A 20500-nucleotide genomic window follows, 5' to 3' on the forward strand; every position below is an offset into this window, starting at 1 on the left:
GAGTGGATCCACATGTGTGTGAGTGGATCCACATGTGTGTGTGAGTGCATCCACATGTGTGTGTGAGTGCATCCACATGTGTGCTTGCAGAGAGCACAAGAGCTGCCCTGGGGTTGCAGTTAAGAGCAGTTATGAGTGACACAACATGGGTACTGGGAACACAGGGAGAGTCATCTCTCCAGCCCCAAGCCCCACTTATTTTTAATTTACCTATTTTGGGAAGAGCTTCATTAATGCTAAAGCAGTGTTTAATTATTCAACTCTACTCCTGCCCTTATTTACATTTTTCAAACGACATCAGGGCCTCATAAGTATATAACGTATAGGGATGAAAACATCAAGATGACAGCCACACTGTGGTAAGACATAATGACGTGAACTAAAGCAGACTAAGACCTGTGTTTACAACTACATTACAGTTACTATCAGTGCGGGACACCTAAGTTTTGGGTTAGAGAGCTAGCTACGTGAGGAACGTGCCTGCTGTCCAAGCTGAATTTGAATGCCCAAAACCCATGTCCAAGTCAAACATGGAGCCAGAGCATTTGTGACCCTAGTGCTCCTCCCAGGAGAGAAGAGAAGCAGAGAAACAAGAGCTGACACCAAATGAGAGAAACCTGTCCCTGATTACCTGCTGGAGATACTGTCCTTGTTCACCCTTCTCCGCAAACTGTGGGAAAGCCATGTGCAGAAACTGCAGTAGAATAATAGGGGGTATACTAGAAGACGTTTTATCCATGGACTCAAACAAATCTCTAAGGGCTTGAAAAGAAAACAAATATTCATTTAGAAAAACAGTAACATATTTAATATATGGTTATTTTGTAGTGATAAAAATGTTCCAAAATTATACAACACTATGAAGAATGATGGACACATTTCAAACGGGTGACCTGTATGACATGTGGCTTACAATTAAATAAAACTTCTGAGGATAAAATAGCACAGCTATAAAACATTTTCTAATCTAATTATTTATGAGATGATTCATTTCTAGTCAGGCATGGTAGTGTGTACCTATAATCTCATTTCTTGAGAGGATATAGCAATAAGATCTTGAGTTCAAGACCAACTTGGACTACATGGTGACATCCAGTCTCAGTAATAAAGTGGGGGCTGTTCATTAATTACAATGTCAAATTCCCCTCACGTAGTAAAGAAGCACATGATGCTGGCCTTTAGAGAATACCCAATAGCTTAGGTAGGGAGCACACTTAGCTCGCATGAGGCCCAAGTTCAATCCTTAGCACCACAAAAATAGTAATTTAGATTTATTCTTACACATATTACTTCTTTATTAACATCAAGTAAGTTTTTTCTTAATAACAATCACTACTAAAACTTATTTCTGTCACCTCTTAATGTCATTCCCAGGGATTTAACTAACAGACTCTGCAAACAAAATAACAACACAAAAAAAATCCAAAGGTCTGGCCTGGGGAGAGGACCCAGTCAATAAAGTGTGTACCATGAAAGTACAGGAGCCTAAGCTCAACTCCCAGAGCCCATTAAAAAAGCTGGAGACAATGGTACACACTTCTCATTTTAACCACAGAGAGATGGGAACAGGGAGACCCTGGGTTCCATGACCACCAAGACTTGCCTAACTGGCAAAGTTCCAGGCCAATGAAAAATAAAAGATAAATGGCTCCCAAAGAACACCGAAGGTTGACCTCTGGCTCCACGTGCACTAATACACAACACACAAAAATGTGACTACATGCACATACACCAAACAAACACCAGAAGGGAAGTTTACTCTTTGAAAGACAAGGAAAAAATATATTTGGTTTGTAATCTGCATACATTTCAAGTTATTTAATGTAAGGATATGAAGTGACAGACAAAAAAGAAATTAGTTGCTATTTGTTTGTTCATTTTTTTTTTTACATAGGCCTGGCCGTCCTGAAACCTACAGAGATCCATCTACTTCTGCCTCCTAAGTGCTGGGATTAAAGGCTTGGGGCACCAGGCCCACTACTGCCACCATTTTTTTTTTTTTAATAAAAAAGGTGCTGTGGCTTCACCTGGAGAGATGGTTCTGGGAGTAAGGTACCTGCTGACAAGCCTGACATGAGTTCAATTCTCCCAGGACCTATATGGTCCAAGGAGAGAACCCACTCACAAAAGCTGCCCTGACCTCTACACGTGCACATGGACACACACATACACACATGTAAGTAACATTTACTGAATAGGACAGCCCCTCTCAGTATACGTACTGACCTGCAGTAATATACTGTGCTGAAGCCATTTCCCCTGAAGCTCTCAAGGCACCTGCATACCTAGGAACATTAAGTATAACAAACATAATTAAATTTATCCTGAAATTTAAATGAGAAGAAATTAAGTTAAAAGAACTTATTAGGATACTGTTGAATTCAAATTTCTCAAAGTATTTTTCCCATTCTGATCTTATTCATGTAAGCACAATGGACCTTCAAAAGCTATTAAACTTAAAAGCCACATACTTAGATTCATTGCTCATCTAAGATAACTCAGTCACTAGCAGGTCAACGTTCTAGTAGAGAGTATCTACTTTCACTTTCAGCTTTATGATCCTCAGTTAATTTACAATAGCACAGAACATGAAACATCGAAAGGAAAAAAATCCAACCATGATCACTGCTCACATATTACCTCACTATATAGAATCTCAATCCCCACTTACTGATAAATTCTCTATGGTAAAACATGGCTTTTCTACTCCATTCACTAGAGTCTCTAATAATATCTCAGAGAAGAGACCAGTCAGAACTAACCGCACAATCAACCTTGACAAACCTCAACTTTAGGTCGAATAAAGAACTAAAACAAAAATGAAAGCCTACATGATCTGTCTGCATTCCAGAACTGTAAAGTAACCCAAGATATGAAGTTGTCAGAGGTACTTAGAGAGAATAGGATTTTTAGCTGGAGAAATAAAATGTTCTAGGTTGGCAGGAAAATAGATCACAAAGCATTTGCATCTATCCAAACTAATCAAATCCAACAAGGAAAAAAATAAACGACAAAACCAAACAGTGTGGTATGTGTCCCTACAGGTGTAAAGTATGCCTCAATTTAAAAACATAAAAGCACTTTGCTTACTTCAATAGGATGAAGGAGGCCACCAAAGAGATGTTCAATTCCTCCAACTCAAGGGCTTTGCTTTCCTGCCATCTCTTTATAATTTTTTGAAACTATAAAGTTTTTGTTTGAAGTTTTTGTTTTGTTTTTTGTTTTTTAAATTTATAGAGTCAGATGGAGTGGAGGGCAGGAAACATCTTTAAGACTACTTCAGATTCTCAAAGAAATCAAAGAAGGACTAATTTACAAAACTTGAGAGCAGAGCACAGGTAGTGAACCAGTCAGTGAAGACAAGTAAGTGGCACAATAAAGTCTGTCCCAAAACATAACTTTTTAAAAAATTATTTATTATGTATACAATATTCTGTCTGTGTGTATGCCTGAAGGACAGAAGAGGGCACCAGACCCCATTACAACCACCATGTGGTTGCTGGGAATTGAACTCAGGACCTTTGGAAGAGCAGGCAATGCTCTTAACCTCTGAGCCATCTCTACAGCCCATACAAAACATAACTTTTTAAAAGTAAAATACAGATAAAAACATTAGAAGTAAGAAAAAATGATCTAAACATTTTGGGCTGGAGAGATGGCTTAGCAGCTTAGAGGTCCTTTGCAGAGGACCCCCAGCACCCATATGACAGCTCAAAATCATAACTCTAGTTTCATGGGATCCAATGCCCTTTTCTGACCTCCAAGGGAATAAAGAACACCGATTGTGCAAACTACATGCATGCAGGCAAAACACTCAAACATAAAATACTTCAAAAAATCATTTAAAAAAAAAATTAAACCCGAAAGTTCTAATTTAGTCAAATTTAAAGTACCTAATTTGGTACCATAGTTAAAAAAAAAATAAGTAAACACTCAGATTCTAAGAACATTTAGGAAAAGAAAAAAAAAGAAAAAAACCTAAACTACTTTGTTTTTTTGTTTGTTTTTTTCTTTTTTTTTCTTTTTTTTTCGAGACAGGGTTTCTCTGCAGCTTTGGAGACTGTCCTGAAACTAGCTCTTGTAGACCAGACTGGCCTCGAACTCCCAGAGATCCGCCTGCCTCTGCCTCCTGAGTGCTGGGATTAAAGGCGTGCGCCACCACCGCCCGGCAAAAAATAGTATTTTGAAAAAAAATCACAAAAGGATTACTGTGATTGTATCAGGCCATATTTCTAAGTAAAAATAAAAGAGAAAAAAAGTGCTAACGATGAAAATAACTACCAGTATCAAGTACTAAATAATTTGAATGTTCATATTTTCATTAAAAATCTTTCAATAAAGGCTCCCCAATCACCATCATACAAACAGCTCATTATCATATTATTATAATGTGTGTGTGTGCACACGTGCACGCACACATGTGTATGTCACAGAAGAGGGAAAACAACTGTCAGGCATCAGTTTTCCCCTTCCACATATGGGTCCTGGATACTGAACTCAGGACATGCAGTAGGCATCTTTACCAACTGAAAAATCTCACTGGCCCCCATGGCATTTTTTTTAAGGATTCATTTATGTTATTTCATGTACATGAGTGTTTTGTCTGCATATATGTATGTGCACCACACACATGTGTCTGGTACCTACAGAAAGCAGAAGAGGGTGTCAGCCCCTCTGGAACTGAAGTTACATATAGACAGCTCGGAGCTGCTATGTGGATGCTGGGAAAGTGAATACAGATCTTCTGCAAAAGCACTTTAGCAATTAAGTGCTCTTAACTGCTGAGCCATCTCTCTAGCCTCTACTATTTTTTAATTTATACTCACTGAGAAGAGATTTACAGACAAATTCATAGGTTCTCAAAGCATATGACTTTTATTCACTTGTGTGACAGAATATAAAAACAAAGTTTTTATTCTTTTTTTAAAACTATCATTCAACTGTAGGGCCAAGCCATGTCAAGATCAACAGAGGCCTGAGTTTCAGATTACCTGTTTCCAGGAAAGACCACAAACTGAGACCACCCAGGCACCACCCAGGAATGAAGAGGAAAGGACCTAACGTTCGTCCCAACCATTGTACAAAGGATCATCTAACGTCTACTAGCCTGCACACATCCATTCCTTTTCACCAAGACAACCCTAGACAAATGCCACCAATCAGGGGTCCTAAACCTGAGAAATCCCTCAGTCCAACCTCTGTTGTGATAAAAGAAAAACCCACCCCAACTGAATTTGAGGCACTCTGATCGTGCCAATGTATTGGACACACAGACACCCCAAGTTCAAACTTGAATAAAGGCTCTTTGCTTTTACATACAAAATTTGGTCTCTGTGGTAGTCTTCTGGAGGCCCTAGCAATCTGTGCACAATGGTATAATGGAATATAAAAACAAAGGTTTTGCTCTTTTTTAAAACTACCATTCAACTAGCGTAGTTAAACCTTAACCTGAAGGGAACAAAATTAAAAGCATATAAACTGTTATTAACAAAGCTACTAAGACAACTAAATGAGTTAGAACAGTTTGACAAACAGTGCTGGAAGATCTATATTACCTATATACAAAAAGAGATGGAGTAAAGAACACATCTACCTCCTACCATACATGCAAATTAACAGGAAAAATTTCTCTTCCTTGAAAAAGGAAATGTGGCCAGGTGTGATACCTCACACCTTTAATACCAGCTGAGGTAGAGGCAAGTAGATTCCTGTAAACTTCAAGACCAACCTGGTCTATATAGTGAGTTCCAGGAAAGACAGAGACCCTGTCTCAAACAAAACAAAAAACATAGTATAAATGTTGGCAATGTTATATTACAGAGTTCATTTCTAACATAACACCAGAAGAGATAAAATGAGAAATTAAAATTCAACTACATTAAAATACGATTTTTAAATTTACTCTGTGTGCACTCATGTGCTGCACTGCACACATGAGGATCAGAGGACTTTCAGGTGTTCACTCCTTCTACTTTGCTGAAGAAGGGGCTCATAGCATATTTCAGCAAGCTAGCTTGTCTGTCTTTGTGCCTACCATCTGGCCCTAAGAGTGCTGGATTACAGATGCATGCCACTGTATCTGGTAATTTATATAGGCTCCAGGGACCAAACTCAGGTTATCAGGCTTGCATATCAACCATATTTGACCACTAAGCCATCTTCCTAGCTCCTACATTAAAATATTTTTTAGCTGGGCGGTGGTGGCACACGCCTTTAATCCCAGCACTTGGGAGGCAGAGGCAGGCAGATCTCTGTGAGTTCGAGACCAGCTTGGTCTACAAGAGCTAGTTCCAGGACAGGCTCCAAAACCACAGAGAAACCCAGTCTCGGAAAACCAAAAAAAAAAAAAAATTTTTTAATGTGCTGGAAACAGAACACCCACAAAGTTAAACAACTCAGAATACAGAAAAAAGTACTTATAAATTATCTAGTAAGTCAATTTAGAATATATTTTAAAAACAACTGAATTTTTTTTAAAAGAGGGGGGCAAATAACTCAAAAACAGGCTAAGAGGAATGGGGAGATGGCTCAGTAGTTAAGCACACTGACTGCTCTTGCAGAGGACCGGGGTTCAATTCCCAACACCCACACTGCAGCTTACAGTGTCTGTAATTCCAGTATCAGGGGACCCAACACTTTAATGTTCTGTCCTGTTACTTTAAGAGACAAGCCCCGCCCACTCCCCTCCGGTCTGCAGAGGCAAGAGGATCTTCCTTCTGCTTCTAGCCTGTGAGCTCTTTCTCTGCCCTGTCTCTCTTCGGAAGAGGTGGTTCTTCTATCCTATCCCCATCCCTCCCCCTTCCCTTTCCTTCCATAACCCACTAAATACTCACTGTGCATAGCATGCCTATCCATCTCTGTCTCTCACCTGCCAAGGTCTCTCATCCACAACCTCCACTGGCCTGACCCAGAGAGGCCTCAGGTGGTGGGACCCAGCTGCCCCTTTTGGCCTGCTGCCGCCCCTCCGAGAATGGCACCATCTTATCTAAACCATTACAAATACCCATGACAAAACACCAAAAAACAGATAGATAGATGATAGATGATAGATAGATAGATAGATAGATAGATAAAAGAATATATTTTAAAAAACAAGCCAAAGATTTAAATAGACATTTTCAAAACATACAAATGTCCAATAAAGATCTGAAAAGATACTTAACATCTTTAGACATTAGAAACATAAATGAGAATATCAATCAGTCACCACTTTACGCCTGTAGGCTAACTGCAATCAAATTCAGATTGTAACAAGTACTAAACAAAGGTGGAGAAATTAAGAGTCCTTTTCCAATGCTGGTAAAATGTAAAATGGTGCAGCATCTTTGCAGAAAATTTTGTTTCTCAAAATCTTATGACTAAACAACCCATTCCTAGGTTCAAAAACAAGAGAAATGAAAACGCTGTCCAAATGTTTGTACATGAATACCTGCAGTGGTTGGAATGAGAAACATCCCCCATAGGCTCATTTATTAGAGACAAGAGTCCCTAGTTCATGGTGCTTTTCAGGCAAGTTCCAGACTTGCTGAGTAAGTAAGTAAATCATTAGGGGTGGCCTTTAGGAGTCTACAAACTTGTATGACTTCCTATTTCCACCCTGTTTCCTGTGTACAATAAAGGTGATCAGCCAGTTTCCTGCTCGCAGTCATGCCTTGCCCGCTGTCATACGTTTCTCACCATTACACCACCATGGGGTATCTACCATCCTTTTGGAACTGTAAGCCAAAATAAATGTGGTGGAGACAGTGCAAACTTCATGGCCCGCAGAGAAATAAGGGAAGAATGACACTCAGGGTCAGCACATTAGCAGGTGCTGGGTCAAAACATCCAGAGTCCGTCTGCAGGATTTACTTTTCTTAAGCACAGTAAGAATTTGGGAGAAGGTTTCCAAGTGACAGCTATCACAACAAAGCTTTAAGCATAGCTGCACAGAAGCTTCCTACAGGGTAGCAAAGCACCTGTGAATTTTACGGTAAGAATGAGATCTATTGACTGATAAACAGAGCTAGGACTGAGGTAGGATTTGCAATAAGCATAAGGACAGAGTCTATTGGTGGAGGATGCAAAGTCATGGGACCACCTAAGGACAGGTTCCCTTCACTGAAAGGCAAAGTATAGGATTCAGGTCTAAACAATGCCCCAGATTTGGGGGGATTTAGGAAGGCTGGCTCATGGAGTGGCAAAAAAGATCACCCAGGTTGTTAGACAGCATCCACTCCAGTATTTTCTTCCTATGAAGAAAATAGGTCTAAGTGTCTTAATAAATCTTGTTACTCCAATGCTTTCTTTAAGCTGCACCTCCTATACAAGCCCTTCCTCTTCCTTAAGCGGATAGTTTAGTCACAGTATTCTATAGCAGCATTACTCGTAACAGTGGACACAAGCCAAATGCCTGCCAACAAAATGAATAAAGAAAATTTTATATGTGTGTACCATGAAACAGTAAGAGTAATAAATGTTCTGTATGCATGAACCTTTGAAATATTATGCAAAATGAACAAAGTCAAGTGGAAGACCACATCTTCTATGATTATATGTATATGAAATGCCCTAATGGGCAAATTTATAAAATGGAAAGTAAATTAATTGCTGAAGATGGGTGGAAAAATAAAAGATGTGACTACCAGTGAGTACACATGTCCATTCATTCATTCATTCATTCATTCATTCATTCATTGGAGACAGGTTCTCACTATGTAGCCCCGGCAGGTCTGGAACTCACATGCAGAACAGCCTAGCCTTAAACCCAGAGATCACCCTGCGTCTTCCTCCTGAATGAATTAAAGGTGTGCACTACCATGCCTGGCCACATTTCTTTTCTTAAGAAAGGGAAGGTTTTCAAAGCAGTAACAGTCATACAATTCTGTGAATAAAAACCATGGGTACATGAAAAGCGACCTGGTGGAATAAGTGTCTCAATGAAGATGCTTTGAAAGTAGGGGCGCTCATTCAAAAGTGAGCCACCTTTACTCAGAGAGGAAACCAGTTCTTTTCAGTCTTACCTTTTAAGGGCATCTTTGAGTTCAGGCACAGAACGAATACACTGAACTGTAGCATTCATGTAACAAGTGTTACCAAGGTTTGTCAATCCACATGGTAACTCCATCTGATAAAAGGGGATGGAGTAGGATTAACACATTTATAAAAGGACATAACATACATAAATCACAAAAGTTCACACTCTGAGTCAAGAATCATTTACCAGCCCTATCAACTAATATTCTACCTTCACACTAAAACAGTGTTCTTTCATTTCCCTTAACAGAAAACTTTTACTTGTATCACGCCAGCAACAATTCTGTTTTAATTCTTTTCTAAAAAATAGGGGCACAGCCTATCAGTTCTACATCTTTTCTAGAAAATAGGAGCACAGTCTATCAGTTCTACATCTTTTCTAGAAAATAGGAGCACAGTCTATCAGTTCTACATCTTTTCTAGGCTTGTAGGAAATGTGCAGTAGAAAGACTTCAGAACAAATACACAAAAACAGACAGACAAATGAGCTGGGCTTGGTAGTGCATGCCTGCAATCTCAATAGTCAGAAGAAAGGCACATCATAGTTATTCATATTCAAGACTGTCTGGGCAACACAGCCTGTCCCCAAATTCCCTTCACTTCCAAAACATGTAAAGTAGTAGGTGTGTGTCTATTTTAATTTGACAAGTCTTGACCATTTTCTATATTGATTTTGCATATAATAGATTTTGCATTTTGGAATAGAAGCCAGGTCATAGCTCAGTGGCAAGGTACTTGCTTTAGCATGTCCTCAGTTTGATCCTCAGTACCATTAAAAATATATATATATAAACTGTATTTAACATGGAAGGTATTAAGAATTTAAATATCCTATCATTTAAACTTCTCTTTGATCCTGTTTTCTCATAAGTAGTATTTCAATAGAATTAGCTTCCCAATACATATCTACTATATGTCGATATATGTATATTTGTATGTGCATTATATAACACCTCCATCTGTAAAAATAGTCCTTAATATTTCATAGCTTTGAAGTATAAAAGCATAAACCCTGAATTAGGAATTTTAAATTTAATAATAAATAGAAATTAAGTTTAAGTTAAAACCACATGTAAATGAAGGAAAGCTATAATAATCAAAGTATACAATATCAAGGAACTCCTGAGTTTTATGATGACCTGTCTAGGGGAAACATTAAAATTCTGCTCATTGCTAACACACATCAATGTTAGTAATTAAATCAGAGCCTTTAGATACTACTTTCTGGAAGGCATCTTAATAATTGTCCTTCAAAAAGTAGTAACCCAACATAAACTCTGGTGTCTTACAGCAGTTGCTAACTGTTCTTCTGTCATGTCTTCTACGAAGACAGTTTTAGCTGAGGGTTCTTCTGGAAGAGCATCTGCTGACCCCATCATTAGTACAGTCATTCCCTGTTACAAAAGAAATAAGTTCATGAAAATACTTAAAAGTTGACAATGTTATGTTCAATAAAGGGAAACTCAAAAGAACTCATATACAGCATGGTTCTACTAGCCAAAGAAAGGTAAAACTACATAAAACAGATTCATGGCAACCTAGTCCTGGTGAGCTGGAGGGAGTGACTTTAAATGGGCCTGTGTTTCTTTAGTAAGATGAGCAAACTTAGAACCTTAAGAACATCTATGAGCTTGGCACCACAGCACTTGGGAGGCCAAGGTCTGGGCTCCCTGACTTCTAGTCCAGTCTGGTCTCCACAGTTCCAGGACATTTTGAGACCCTGTCTCAAAACAACAACAATAAACCAATGACTGGTCCAACTGGAAACCCACACTATGAAAGGGAGCCCATACCTGATACTTCCTGGATGGCCAGAAACCAGAGGCTGGATAGTCCAGAGACCCAGGACAGAACCAAACATGAATAAAGTCCATGAATGATTCCTAATGATATTCTGTTATACTCCTAGATTGGTACCTAGTCCAGCTGTCATCAGAAGCTTCATCTAGCAACTGATGGGAGCAGATGCAAAAACCCATAACCGAACATTAGGTAGGGCTCAGATAACACCAAGGAAAGGAATTTTAAGAGCCAGAGAGGTCAAGGACACCACCAGAACACAGTCCACAGAATCAAAGCAAGGCTCATAGGGGCTCACAGAGACTGATATGAAAATCAGAGAGCCTGTATGGGTCTGAGGTAGGTCGTCTGTGCATGTTAGAGTCGTGTAGTTTGGTATTCTTATAGGACCCCTAAGAGTGGAGGTAAAGGTGGTCTTTAGGACTTTTTTTGCCTGCTCTTGGGACCCTTTTCCTCGTACTGGGTTGCCACATCCAACCTTGATATGAAGGTATGTGCCTAATATTTCTCTAATTTATTATGCTGTATTCATCCCTGAAAGGCCTTTTTTCTAAAGGGAAACAGAGGAGGAATGGATCTGGGGGATCTCCATGAACTTTTTATAACACAACAGCAAAGCAATACTAAACCAGCACTAACAAAACTTTTTCCAAAGCCTTCTAAGGAAGCAAATATTTAAATATGCCAATAATCAGTAAGAAAACAGGAAGGAGTATTAAGCTAGGCAAGACGGCACATACATATAGGTTATAATTCTAGAACTTGGGAGATCTGCAAATATCTGGCATAGGAGGTCTTTAAAAGTTATCCTCTAGGGCTGGAAGATAAATGCAACAGGTCTTAAAAAACTTGCCATGCAAGCATGAGGACCTAAGTTCAAATCCCCAGAACCCACATAAAACCAGACACAGTAACACTCATTTCTAATCCCAGTGTTTCTAGGCAAGAAGACACGGGAAAACTCCCAGAAGCTCAAAGGACACAGCAGCAAACAAACAACAGCAGCAAACAAACAAACAAACAAACCCTGTCTCAAACACAGTGGAAGGCAAGAACTGATCTATGTTCTCGCCACTCCTGTGAAAATATCCTTACCAAACAAACATTAAAAAAAAAAAACTCTTAAAAAATTTAAAATTAATCACACAAATTCCCACAAGGTTTTCCTGGTCTAAAAGAACTCACTGGTCAATGATTTCATATATGTAAAGAACATCAATCTTTAACTCACTCAGAAAAGAGAAATTTTTCTCCAACTCTCTTAAAGAGCTCAGCATAATCTGCCAATAAAAATATAGACTAGCGGGGCTGGAGAGATGGCTTAGTGGTTAAGAGCATTGCCTGCTCTTCCAAAGGTCATGAGTTCAATTCCCAGCAACCACATGGTGGCTCACAACCATCTGTAATGAGATTTAGTGCCCTCTTCTGGCCTGCAGACACACACAGACAGAATATTGTATACATAATAAATAAATATTTTTAAAAAAAAAAGCCGGGCAGTGGTAGCACACGCCTTTAATCCCAGCACTCAGGAGGCAGAAGCAGGTGGATCTCTGTGAGTTCGAGGCCAGCCTGGTCTACAAAGGGAGTTCCAGGACAAGCTCCAAAGCTACAGAGAAACCCTGTCTCGAAAAACAAAAAAACAAATAAATAAATAAAAATAAATAAATAAATAAATAAATATACATATATATATATATATATATATAGAGAGAGAGAGAGAGAGAGAGAGAGAGAGAGAGAGGGAGACTAGCAGCTGGATGGTGGTGGCGCATGCCTTTAATTCCAGCACTCAGGAGGCAGATGCAGGCAGATCTCTGTGAGTGAGTTCGAGGCCAGCCTGGTCTACAAGAGCTAGTTCCAGGACAGGCTCCAAAGCTACAGAGAAACCCTGTCTCGAAAAACCAAAAAAAAAAATAATAATAATAATAATTAATTAATTAATTAAAGACTAGCCAGGTGTGGTGGCACAGACCTCTAACCCCAGCACCAGGAGGCAGAGAAAAGAAGATCAGTTCAAGGCCATCCTGCACTACAGACAGAGTTCAGGTCCACTCTGAGCTACTTGAGACACTATCTCTATAAAAATGAAGGTTGACATGCCTCATGATCATACATATAAACATCCTAAATAAGAAACAGAACCCAGCAATACATTAAGGAGGTAAATATGTCCTCCTCCCAAATGGTCACAGAACTCAAAGTGCTGTCTGTGAAACTCCACTGGCACCTGAGATTCTTTCAGAAATGTTACCTCACAAATATTTTCACAACCAGGCCTGGCGGCACATGCCTTCAAGCCCAGCAGGTGAATCTGTGAGTTCAAGGTCTACAAAGAGTCCATGCCAGCCAGTGAGACCCTGACTGATGTTCTGTATTAGGACGAGAAGAACCATGAAGCTGCTATGTCCACTGAGTGGTGGAGTGCTGCAAATGCTGAGTCAGAACTTGGGTTAGGGACTTCTCTCAGTTTCTTACTGTGTGAGTGTCTGTGTACCACATGTGACGCTCAGAGGAGAATCTGCAGAAGTCACTTCTCTTCTACCATGTGGGTTCCAGGCACTGAACTCAGGTTTCAGATTTAGCTGCAAAGATTTACCATGGATCCAATTGCCAACTCCCTTTGTAATTACTTTTACAAGAATGAATACTTTTTAACATCTCAGTTTTAATGTCAAAACATGCTAAATATCAATGGACAAAAGCCCATAACAACACAATGGGGTTTATTGCACATTTTTTCTTTGACACAGAGTCTTATTCATTATGTAGCTCTGACTGAACTGGACCTTCCAGAGATATACCTATGTCTGCCTCCAGAGTGCTAGAATTAAGAGCATTTATACATACCAAGCAGACACACACTCTTCATTCTATTTCTGAGGCTGAAGCAAGACTGCCTGAGCCAGTTCAGAGCCAACATGGGCAACATTTAGAAATACTGGGTGGTAGGGGTGGGTAAGACTCAATGAGAGCACAGTTGGCATGGACCTCAGTGAAGAGCTTGCCTAGCATGCACCAGACCCACAGTCTCATCCCCAGCACCAACGACAGAGGATGGGTGATAAGTAACAGTGAAATTGAACAAAGCATTAAAAAAAAAAAAAAATCAGATGATCATTTTAACAAACAGAAAAAGGACTTAACAGCATTTAACAGTCATTCATAATTTTAAATCTTAGTGAATTAAGATAAAATGTCCACTCTCACTGTTTTCTATTTAACAGTATACTAAAAATTCTAACAAGAATTTAGGGGGAAAAAACAAAACCGGAAGTAATGACGACGAAAAGGGCAAGAGTAAACTCATTATTTGCAGATATTATTCCTGTGTATGTAACCTCAAAGCGAGCTCCAAAAACATTACCGGAAGAATCAAGTGTTAAAATCACAGAATAAAAAAAAAATAGAAAAAAGAAAATCAATTATATTTTTAAACACTAGTCATGAACACTAAAAAACAATTTTTAAAAATATTGTTTCAACAGCAACAGAATATTAAATTCTAGAATCTGGAGCTGGAGAGATGGCTCAGCAGTTAAGAACACTGGCTGCTCTTCCAGAGGACATGGGTTCAATTCCAGTTCCAAGGGATCTAACACTCTCACACAGACATATATGAAAACAAAAGACCAATGCACATAAAGTGAAGATGAATAAAACCATTTATAAAAATTCTTAGAATCTAACAAAAGTCAGGCAAAGTCTCTATACCAAAAAACTACAACTCTGCTATAACAAAATAAATATCTAAACAAAATAGGAAGCATACCATACTCAAAGACTTAGTACTCAAATGTAGATTCATTCTCTCTAAATTGACCTAAAGATCTATATAATTTTCAAACAAAGTCAACCTGAAGAAAATGATTTCTTCTAAAATTACAAATGAACTCAAAAATATTGTAAGAGGAAAAGTGTAGAGAATTCACAGTACCTTATTTCATACAGACTTATTTGCTTTTGTTATCAAGACCACATGATACTACTATAACTTTAAGCCACTAGATCAATGAGACAAGAGCTCATAGATAGACCTGTATTTGATTTTCAATAAAACTTAAAGAATTATAAATAAATGATGCTGAGTAACTAAAAATACACATGTAAGAGGGGCTCTTAGGATTTATTTTGGTGAAATAACAGGGTCATTTCATTGCAATGAGTGTTCTTAATACTTACATTTTTTATTTTGATGTTTCCCCAGTCATCGTCCTATTTCAAAGACAAACAAAAATGTTTAACCACCTCTGCACAATTATTAAATTTGAAGCTACCTCAAATTAAAATTTACATGCCTGTCCCAAAACTAGAAATTCAATCCAGAACAGCTTGACTTTACATCACAAACTTCGATGTCTTTTAACTTAAACCTCTCTGATGCTCTGCTACCTTAGTTTTAAAATATTAATAATATACAGTGGAAAGAAATGGAAAATCATAAAAGTCTGGTATAGGAGATATACACAATAAATGTTAATTATTATTAATCACCGTTTTAAATTAGTATTTTCTGCTATAGTCCAAAGTAAACTAAAGGACACAACTCAGCACAAACTAGTTATCCAAGTCCCTGAAGGCCAAAGATAGGATTTAGGAAGTAAACAAGTTCTCCTCAATATCTATTCCTAACAAACAGGGCAGGCAGGCAGTTCTTCCAGAATGTCACATCAAACCCAACAAAAATATTTTTCTGCTATTCTATTCTTATGTGGTATTATAAACAATAAAAGAAAAAAAAACTCATCATTTTGTGGCCCCTCATCAAAGGCTGCTAATCTTGAACTCTCAATATAGAGTTTGTGTGATCATTACAGAGGAACAAGAGGGGAAATAGCTTTTCTCTCCTTTTAAATAAGCATTTTTATCCTCCCATCTCTAGGTAGAAGTTAGATAGCAATGAATTTTTTTAATGTGCATTAGTGTTTTTTGCCTGTATGTACATTTGATATGAGGGGTTCCAGACGCCCTGGAGTTACAGACAGTTGTGAGCTGCCATGTGGGTACTGGAAATTGAACCCTGGTCCTCTGGAAAAATAGCAAGTATTCTTAACCACTGAGCCATCTCTCTAGCCCCCACAACAGTTAATTACTCTTCTTTTTTTCTTTTTTTTTGGGGGGGGGGGTTGTTTTGGTTTAGTTTTTCAAGACAGAGCTTCTCTGTGTAGCCCTGGCTGTCCTGGAACTTACTCTGTAGATCAGGCTAGCCTTGAACTCAGAGAGATCTATCTGCCTGCCTCTGCCTCTTGAGCACTGTTATTAAAGTAATTACTCTTAAGAGAAAAATATTTTTCTTTAAAATGTAGATTTCTTAAATTTTTTCTTTAAAATGTAGAAAAGGGAGGGAAAATGTGTAAGTGTCCCATTATTTGAAATCCAGGGCTTTGATGAAGATGTTAAACTCAATTTCAACATTCATATACATTATAAAAATATATACTATGGTATTTAAAAAAACAAATTACCAATATTGTTGCATTTTTATTATTCTATAGTTTATGTGTATGAATGCATACCTGGTATCTTGGGAAGTCAGAAGAGGGCATCAGATCCCCTGGAACTCTAGTTACAGACAGTTGTGAGTCCCCAGGTGGGTGCTGAGAATCAAATCTGAGTCTTTTGCAAGGCCAACAAGTGTTCCTAACGACTAATCCATTTCTCTAGCCCCTGGTTGTGTATTTTTAACACATAAAATTTTCCATCTCTGTACATGAAATTATCAAAGATATGCAAATCCATTTTATGCTAGTCTACAACAAAAATAAACATCTTCATAGAAAAATTCAAACATAATTATAAGATGCTATAGTCCCGACCACTGGAGGTATCTACTGAAAACAATTTTAAATGACATTTTGCAATATTATATTTTGAAATAGACATGATGTTTCTCACATACAGAACACCACTAGAACAGTTTAAACAGGAGGCAGAGGCAGGCAGATCTGTGTGTTCAAAGCCAGCTTGATCTACCTGGGGAGATTCAGGCCAGTCAGGACTACATCATAAGATCATGTCTCCAAAAATGTACATTAGTAATAATCATAGTGTCTAGTATTAATTATATAAGCAGTATTAATAAAATTTTAGATCACTTTTACCTTCAGTGTTCCTCCTTTCACCATAACTTTTTGTCTGGCTGGCTGGACTCCAGTCAGTGCAAAAAGCTGGGCCTTGAACACCATTGGAGGTTCATCGGTATTCAATTCTACACCTTCAAATTTCTCCTTTCCCCATTTTACTGTAACTGTAAAGAAAAACATAATTATTTTTCACTTACATACTTTTAAATTTATAGACCTCAAAATCAGAAAATACTTAGGGAATAACTCTTAAAGGTGAAAATATGCCAGGACCTACCATTTAGTAGATAGAGACAAGCCATCTTTGTGAGGCCCAAGCCAGTCAAGACTATAGAGAGACCCTGTCTCAATCCCAACCCTCCAAAAAGAAAAGTCAAAATATATCCTTCATTGTTTTATTTCCCAAATGAGTAATGTACATGCAATGGACCCAAAACAAAATTTTACTGGATCTAATTTGGTTTCTCATTATATAAATAAAGCATGCTGAGAGCACAGTTCAGTGGTACAGCATCTGCCTAGCATAGAGATGACATGAGCTAAATTCCCAGCACTGCAGGATAAAAGAGGGGGAGGAAGAAGGGGAGGAGAAGAAAGGGAGATAAGAAAGGAAGGAATGGGACAGGGAGCAGAGGGGAAAGAAGAGACTAACTTGAGAAGTTGATTGATTCATGTCACAAAATTGGTTATTAACTATCATCCAAGTATTCTAAATTACACATCGATAAGTTCTGTATATCAAGATGAACCTCTGATCCCACTGAACTATCTCCCAGAATAAAGTTCCCAGCCTTCAGGATGTGTCATCTTAAGAACCATTTAAAGCAGTGGTTCTCAACCTCCCTAATACTACGACCCTTTAATACAGTTCCTCATGTTGTTCTGAGCTCCCAAACATAAAATTATTTTCGTTGTTAATTCATAACTATAATTTTACTACTGTTATGAATCATAATGTAAATATCTGTTTTTCGATGGTCTTAGGCAACCCCTGTGAAAGGGTCAAGACCCACAGGTTGAGAATCACTTACTTACAGCAATAGACACTGCTGGAACAGTGAGTCCGAAAGACAAAAACAGATCATGAGAAAAAAACAATCTCAGCGAGCGGTGGTGGCGCACACCTTTAATCCTAGTACTTGAGAGGCAGAGGCAGGTGGATCTCTGTGAGTTTGAGGTCAACCTGGTCTACAGAGCTAGTTCTAGTTCTAGGAAAGTCAGGGCTACACAGAGAAACCCTGTCTCCAAAAAGAAAAAAAAAAATTGAAAGAAGAAAAGAATACTGAAAACAGGGTAAGGAATTATAATTCAGGCTGAGTATGTAGTTGCACACTTTTAATGCACTCAGGAGGTGAATTCTTGGGCCCATGAGATGGTTCCGTGGGTAAAAGCCTGATGTTTCAAGCGGCTTACAAGCTTGATGACCCGCATTCGATTTCCAGATCTCAGTGTAGAAAGGTAAAACCAACTCCCAAAAGTTGTCTTCTCAAAATGTGTGCCTGCACATGCAAACTGGCATGTGTGCGTATGTGCACACACATGCACCATTCTTTTTTAAAAAGTATTATACTTCTAAATTATAAGAAAGGTGTATGAAAAATGAAAGGTTGTTTCCCAAGCAAAGAGATACTCAAATATTCAAAAAAATCCAAAGAAATGTTGGCTACATATGTTAGCTATGGTCTCCCTGCCTTCATTATTTGGGGTTTTGAGGTTTAAGTTTTAGCGTATAGCTGAGACTGGGCTCAAACTGGCAATTCTCCTGCCTCAACTTTCTGAGTACACATGCCTGCAAGCACAGAATTTTAAAAGTCTTTTAACTTTTTATTACATTTTACTTATTACTGAGCATATATGTTTACGTATGGGGTGTGTAAGCTATTGCAAGCATGTTAAGGTCACAGGATAACTTGCATGGGTTGATTCTCTCCATCCACCATGTGGATGGGTACTGGGGATGCAACTCAGAACGCACAAGCACTTTTACTTCACTGTTCCCGCCCTACTCCCAGCCACAAATGTTTCTCATGACGGTTAGTGAGGGTATAGAAAAACTGGAATCCTGTGTACAGCTGGTGTGAACATAAAATAGCAGTTGCAAATGGAATAAACAGGAACTACCTCAAGAAAAACTTAAGCTAGGTAGTGGTGGCGACCACTTTCAGTCCCAACACTCAGGAGGCTGAGACAAGAGAACCTGTGAATTGGAGGAGGCCAGCCTGGTCTATAAAATCCAAGTTCCAAGACAGCCAGGATTATATAGAGAAACTGGCTCAAGAAATAAAAACAAAAAAAAGTATGGCTCAACTTCAATAGCTAACTTTTGAAATATGTGAACAATAAAACTCAAGCAAATACACTGAAAACTGAGTCTTTTCACAAATGGAAATTTCAAAACAAATTTCAGCTTCTAGAAATCAAAACTTTAATTCCTGACCCAGACTCCACTTCTAAACTCTATCAACAGAGTATGCTAAAGCCAGATTTAATGAGTCCAGAGAGAAGGCTCAGGAGGTAACAGCACTTGTTGCTAAGCCTGACAACCTGGGTTCAATCAGACAATCCACATGGTGGAAGAAGAAATCAATTCCCATGACCACCAAACACATTTTGCATGCACACCCATCTCATACAGAATAAATAAACATTGACTTAATAATAAGTACATTACCCATCTGTAGAGAGAATCTAATATAGAGATGATGTGATAGTTATAATGATGTTTATTATAAAGATTAAAGGCTCAAAGAACAACAATTTTCTTTTTAAGACATGGTCTTACTATATAGCCCTGACTATAATTTGATGTGTAGACCAGCTTGGCCTTGAACTCACAGGAAGATTCTGCCTCCCAATGCTGGGATTAAAGGTGTACACCACCACACACACAACTAAACAAAAGTCTTGAGTAAGGAAGTATTATTTATTGTTCTGTTTGAGGGGGCTGGAGAGATGGCTCCGAGGTTAAAAGCAGTGATTGTTCTTCCAGAGGTCCTGAGTTCAATTCCTGGCAACCACATGGTGGCTCACAACCATCTGTAATGAGATCTGGTGCCCTCTTCTGGCCTGCGGGCATACATGGAGGCTGAACACTGTGTACATAATAAATAAATAAGTCTTTAAAAAAATAAATAAGATATTGTTCTGTTTGATCTTGCTTTTTTGAACAGGGTCTTCCTGTGTAGCCTACATTGTACCAAAATTTACTGTCCTTCTGTCTCAGTGCTTCAAATATTGAGACTAGAGATATGAACCACCATAACCCAACCAGGAAAGATTTCTTGAAGGAATTATTAACTTTTGAATTATCACTGCCAACTTTTGAGTTGAATCTCAAAGCAAAGGTCAGAGAAGTATTCTTAAAACAGACAAGGAAAACAAAAATTTAGCATGAGTTCTGAGATAGCAATAATTCCTAGAGTGTATTAGAAAGTAGCAGAGAAAACTGGAAGCTATTAACAAGGGTGAAGTGGAAAAGGCAGCATATGGCCAGGCAGTAGTGGTGCATGCCTTTAATTCCAGCACTCAGGAGACAGAGGTAGGCCAGCTTGGTCTACAGAGCAAGTTCCAGGACAATCAAGGCTACACAGAAAAACCCTACA

General features: G+C 38.5%; 1 protein-coding gene across 5 annotated transcripts in view; it reads right to left on the reverse strand.

Moving 5' to 3' along the window:
• The window catches only part of Usp14 (ubiquitin specific peptidase 14), a 42247-nt gene that overhangs the window by 19358 nt on the left and 2389 nt on the right, over nt 1–20500 (reverse strand). For 4 of the 5 annotated variants that reach the window (XM_005355746.3, XM_013349369.2, XM_005355745.3 and 1 more), the window contains exons 2-7: nt 16917–17062; nt 14998–15030; nt 10305–10409; nt 9003–9106; nt 2227–2285; nt 632–762 (exon numbers count right to left, since the gene is read on the reverse strand). In XM_005355746.3, the coding sequence (XP_005355803.1) occupies nt 632–762; nt 2227–2285; nt 9003–9106; nt 10305–10409; nt 14998–15030; nt 16917–17062 (578 nt within the window). The remainder of the gene's footprint in view (nt 1–631; nt 763–2226; nt 2286–9002; nt 9107–10304; nt 10410–14997; nt 15031–16916; nt 17063–20500) is intronic. The other variant, XM_005355747.3, reaches the window with a different exon arrangement.

This window comes from Microtus ochrogaster, chromosome 18, assembly GCF_000317375.1.
Source record: "Microtus ochrogaster isolate Prairie Vole_2 chromosome 18, MicOch1.0, whole genome shotgun sequence".
Classification (NCBI taxonomy): domain Eukaryota; kingdom Metazoa; phylum Chordata; class Mammalia; order Rodentia; family Cricetidae; genus Microtus; species Microtus ochrogaster.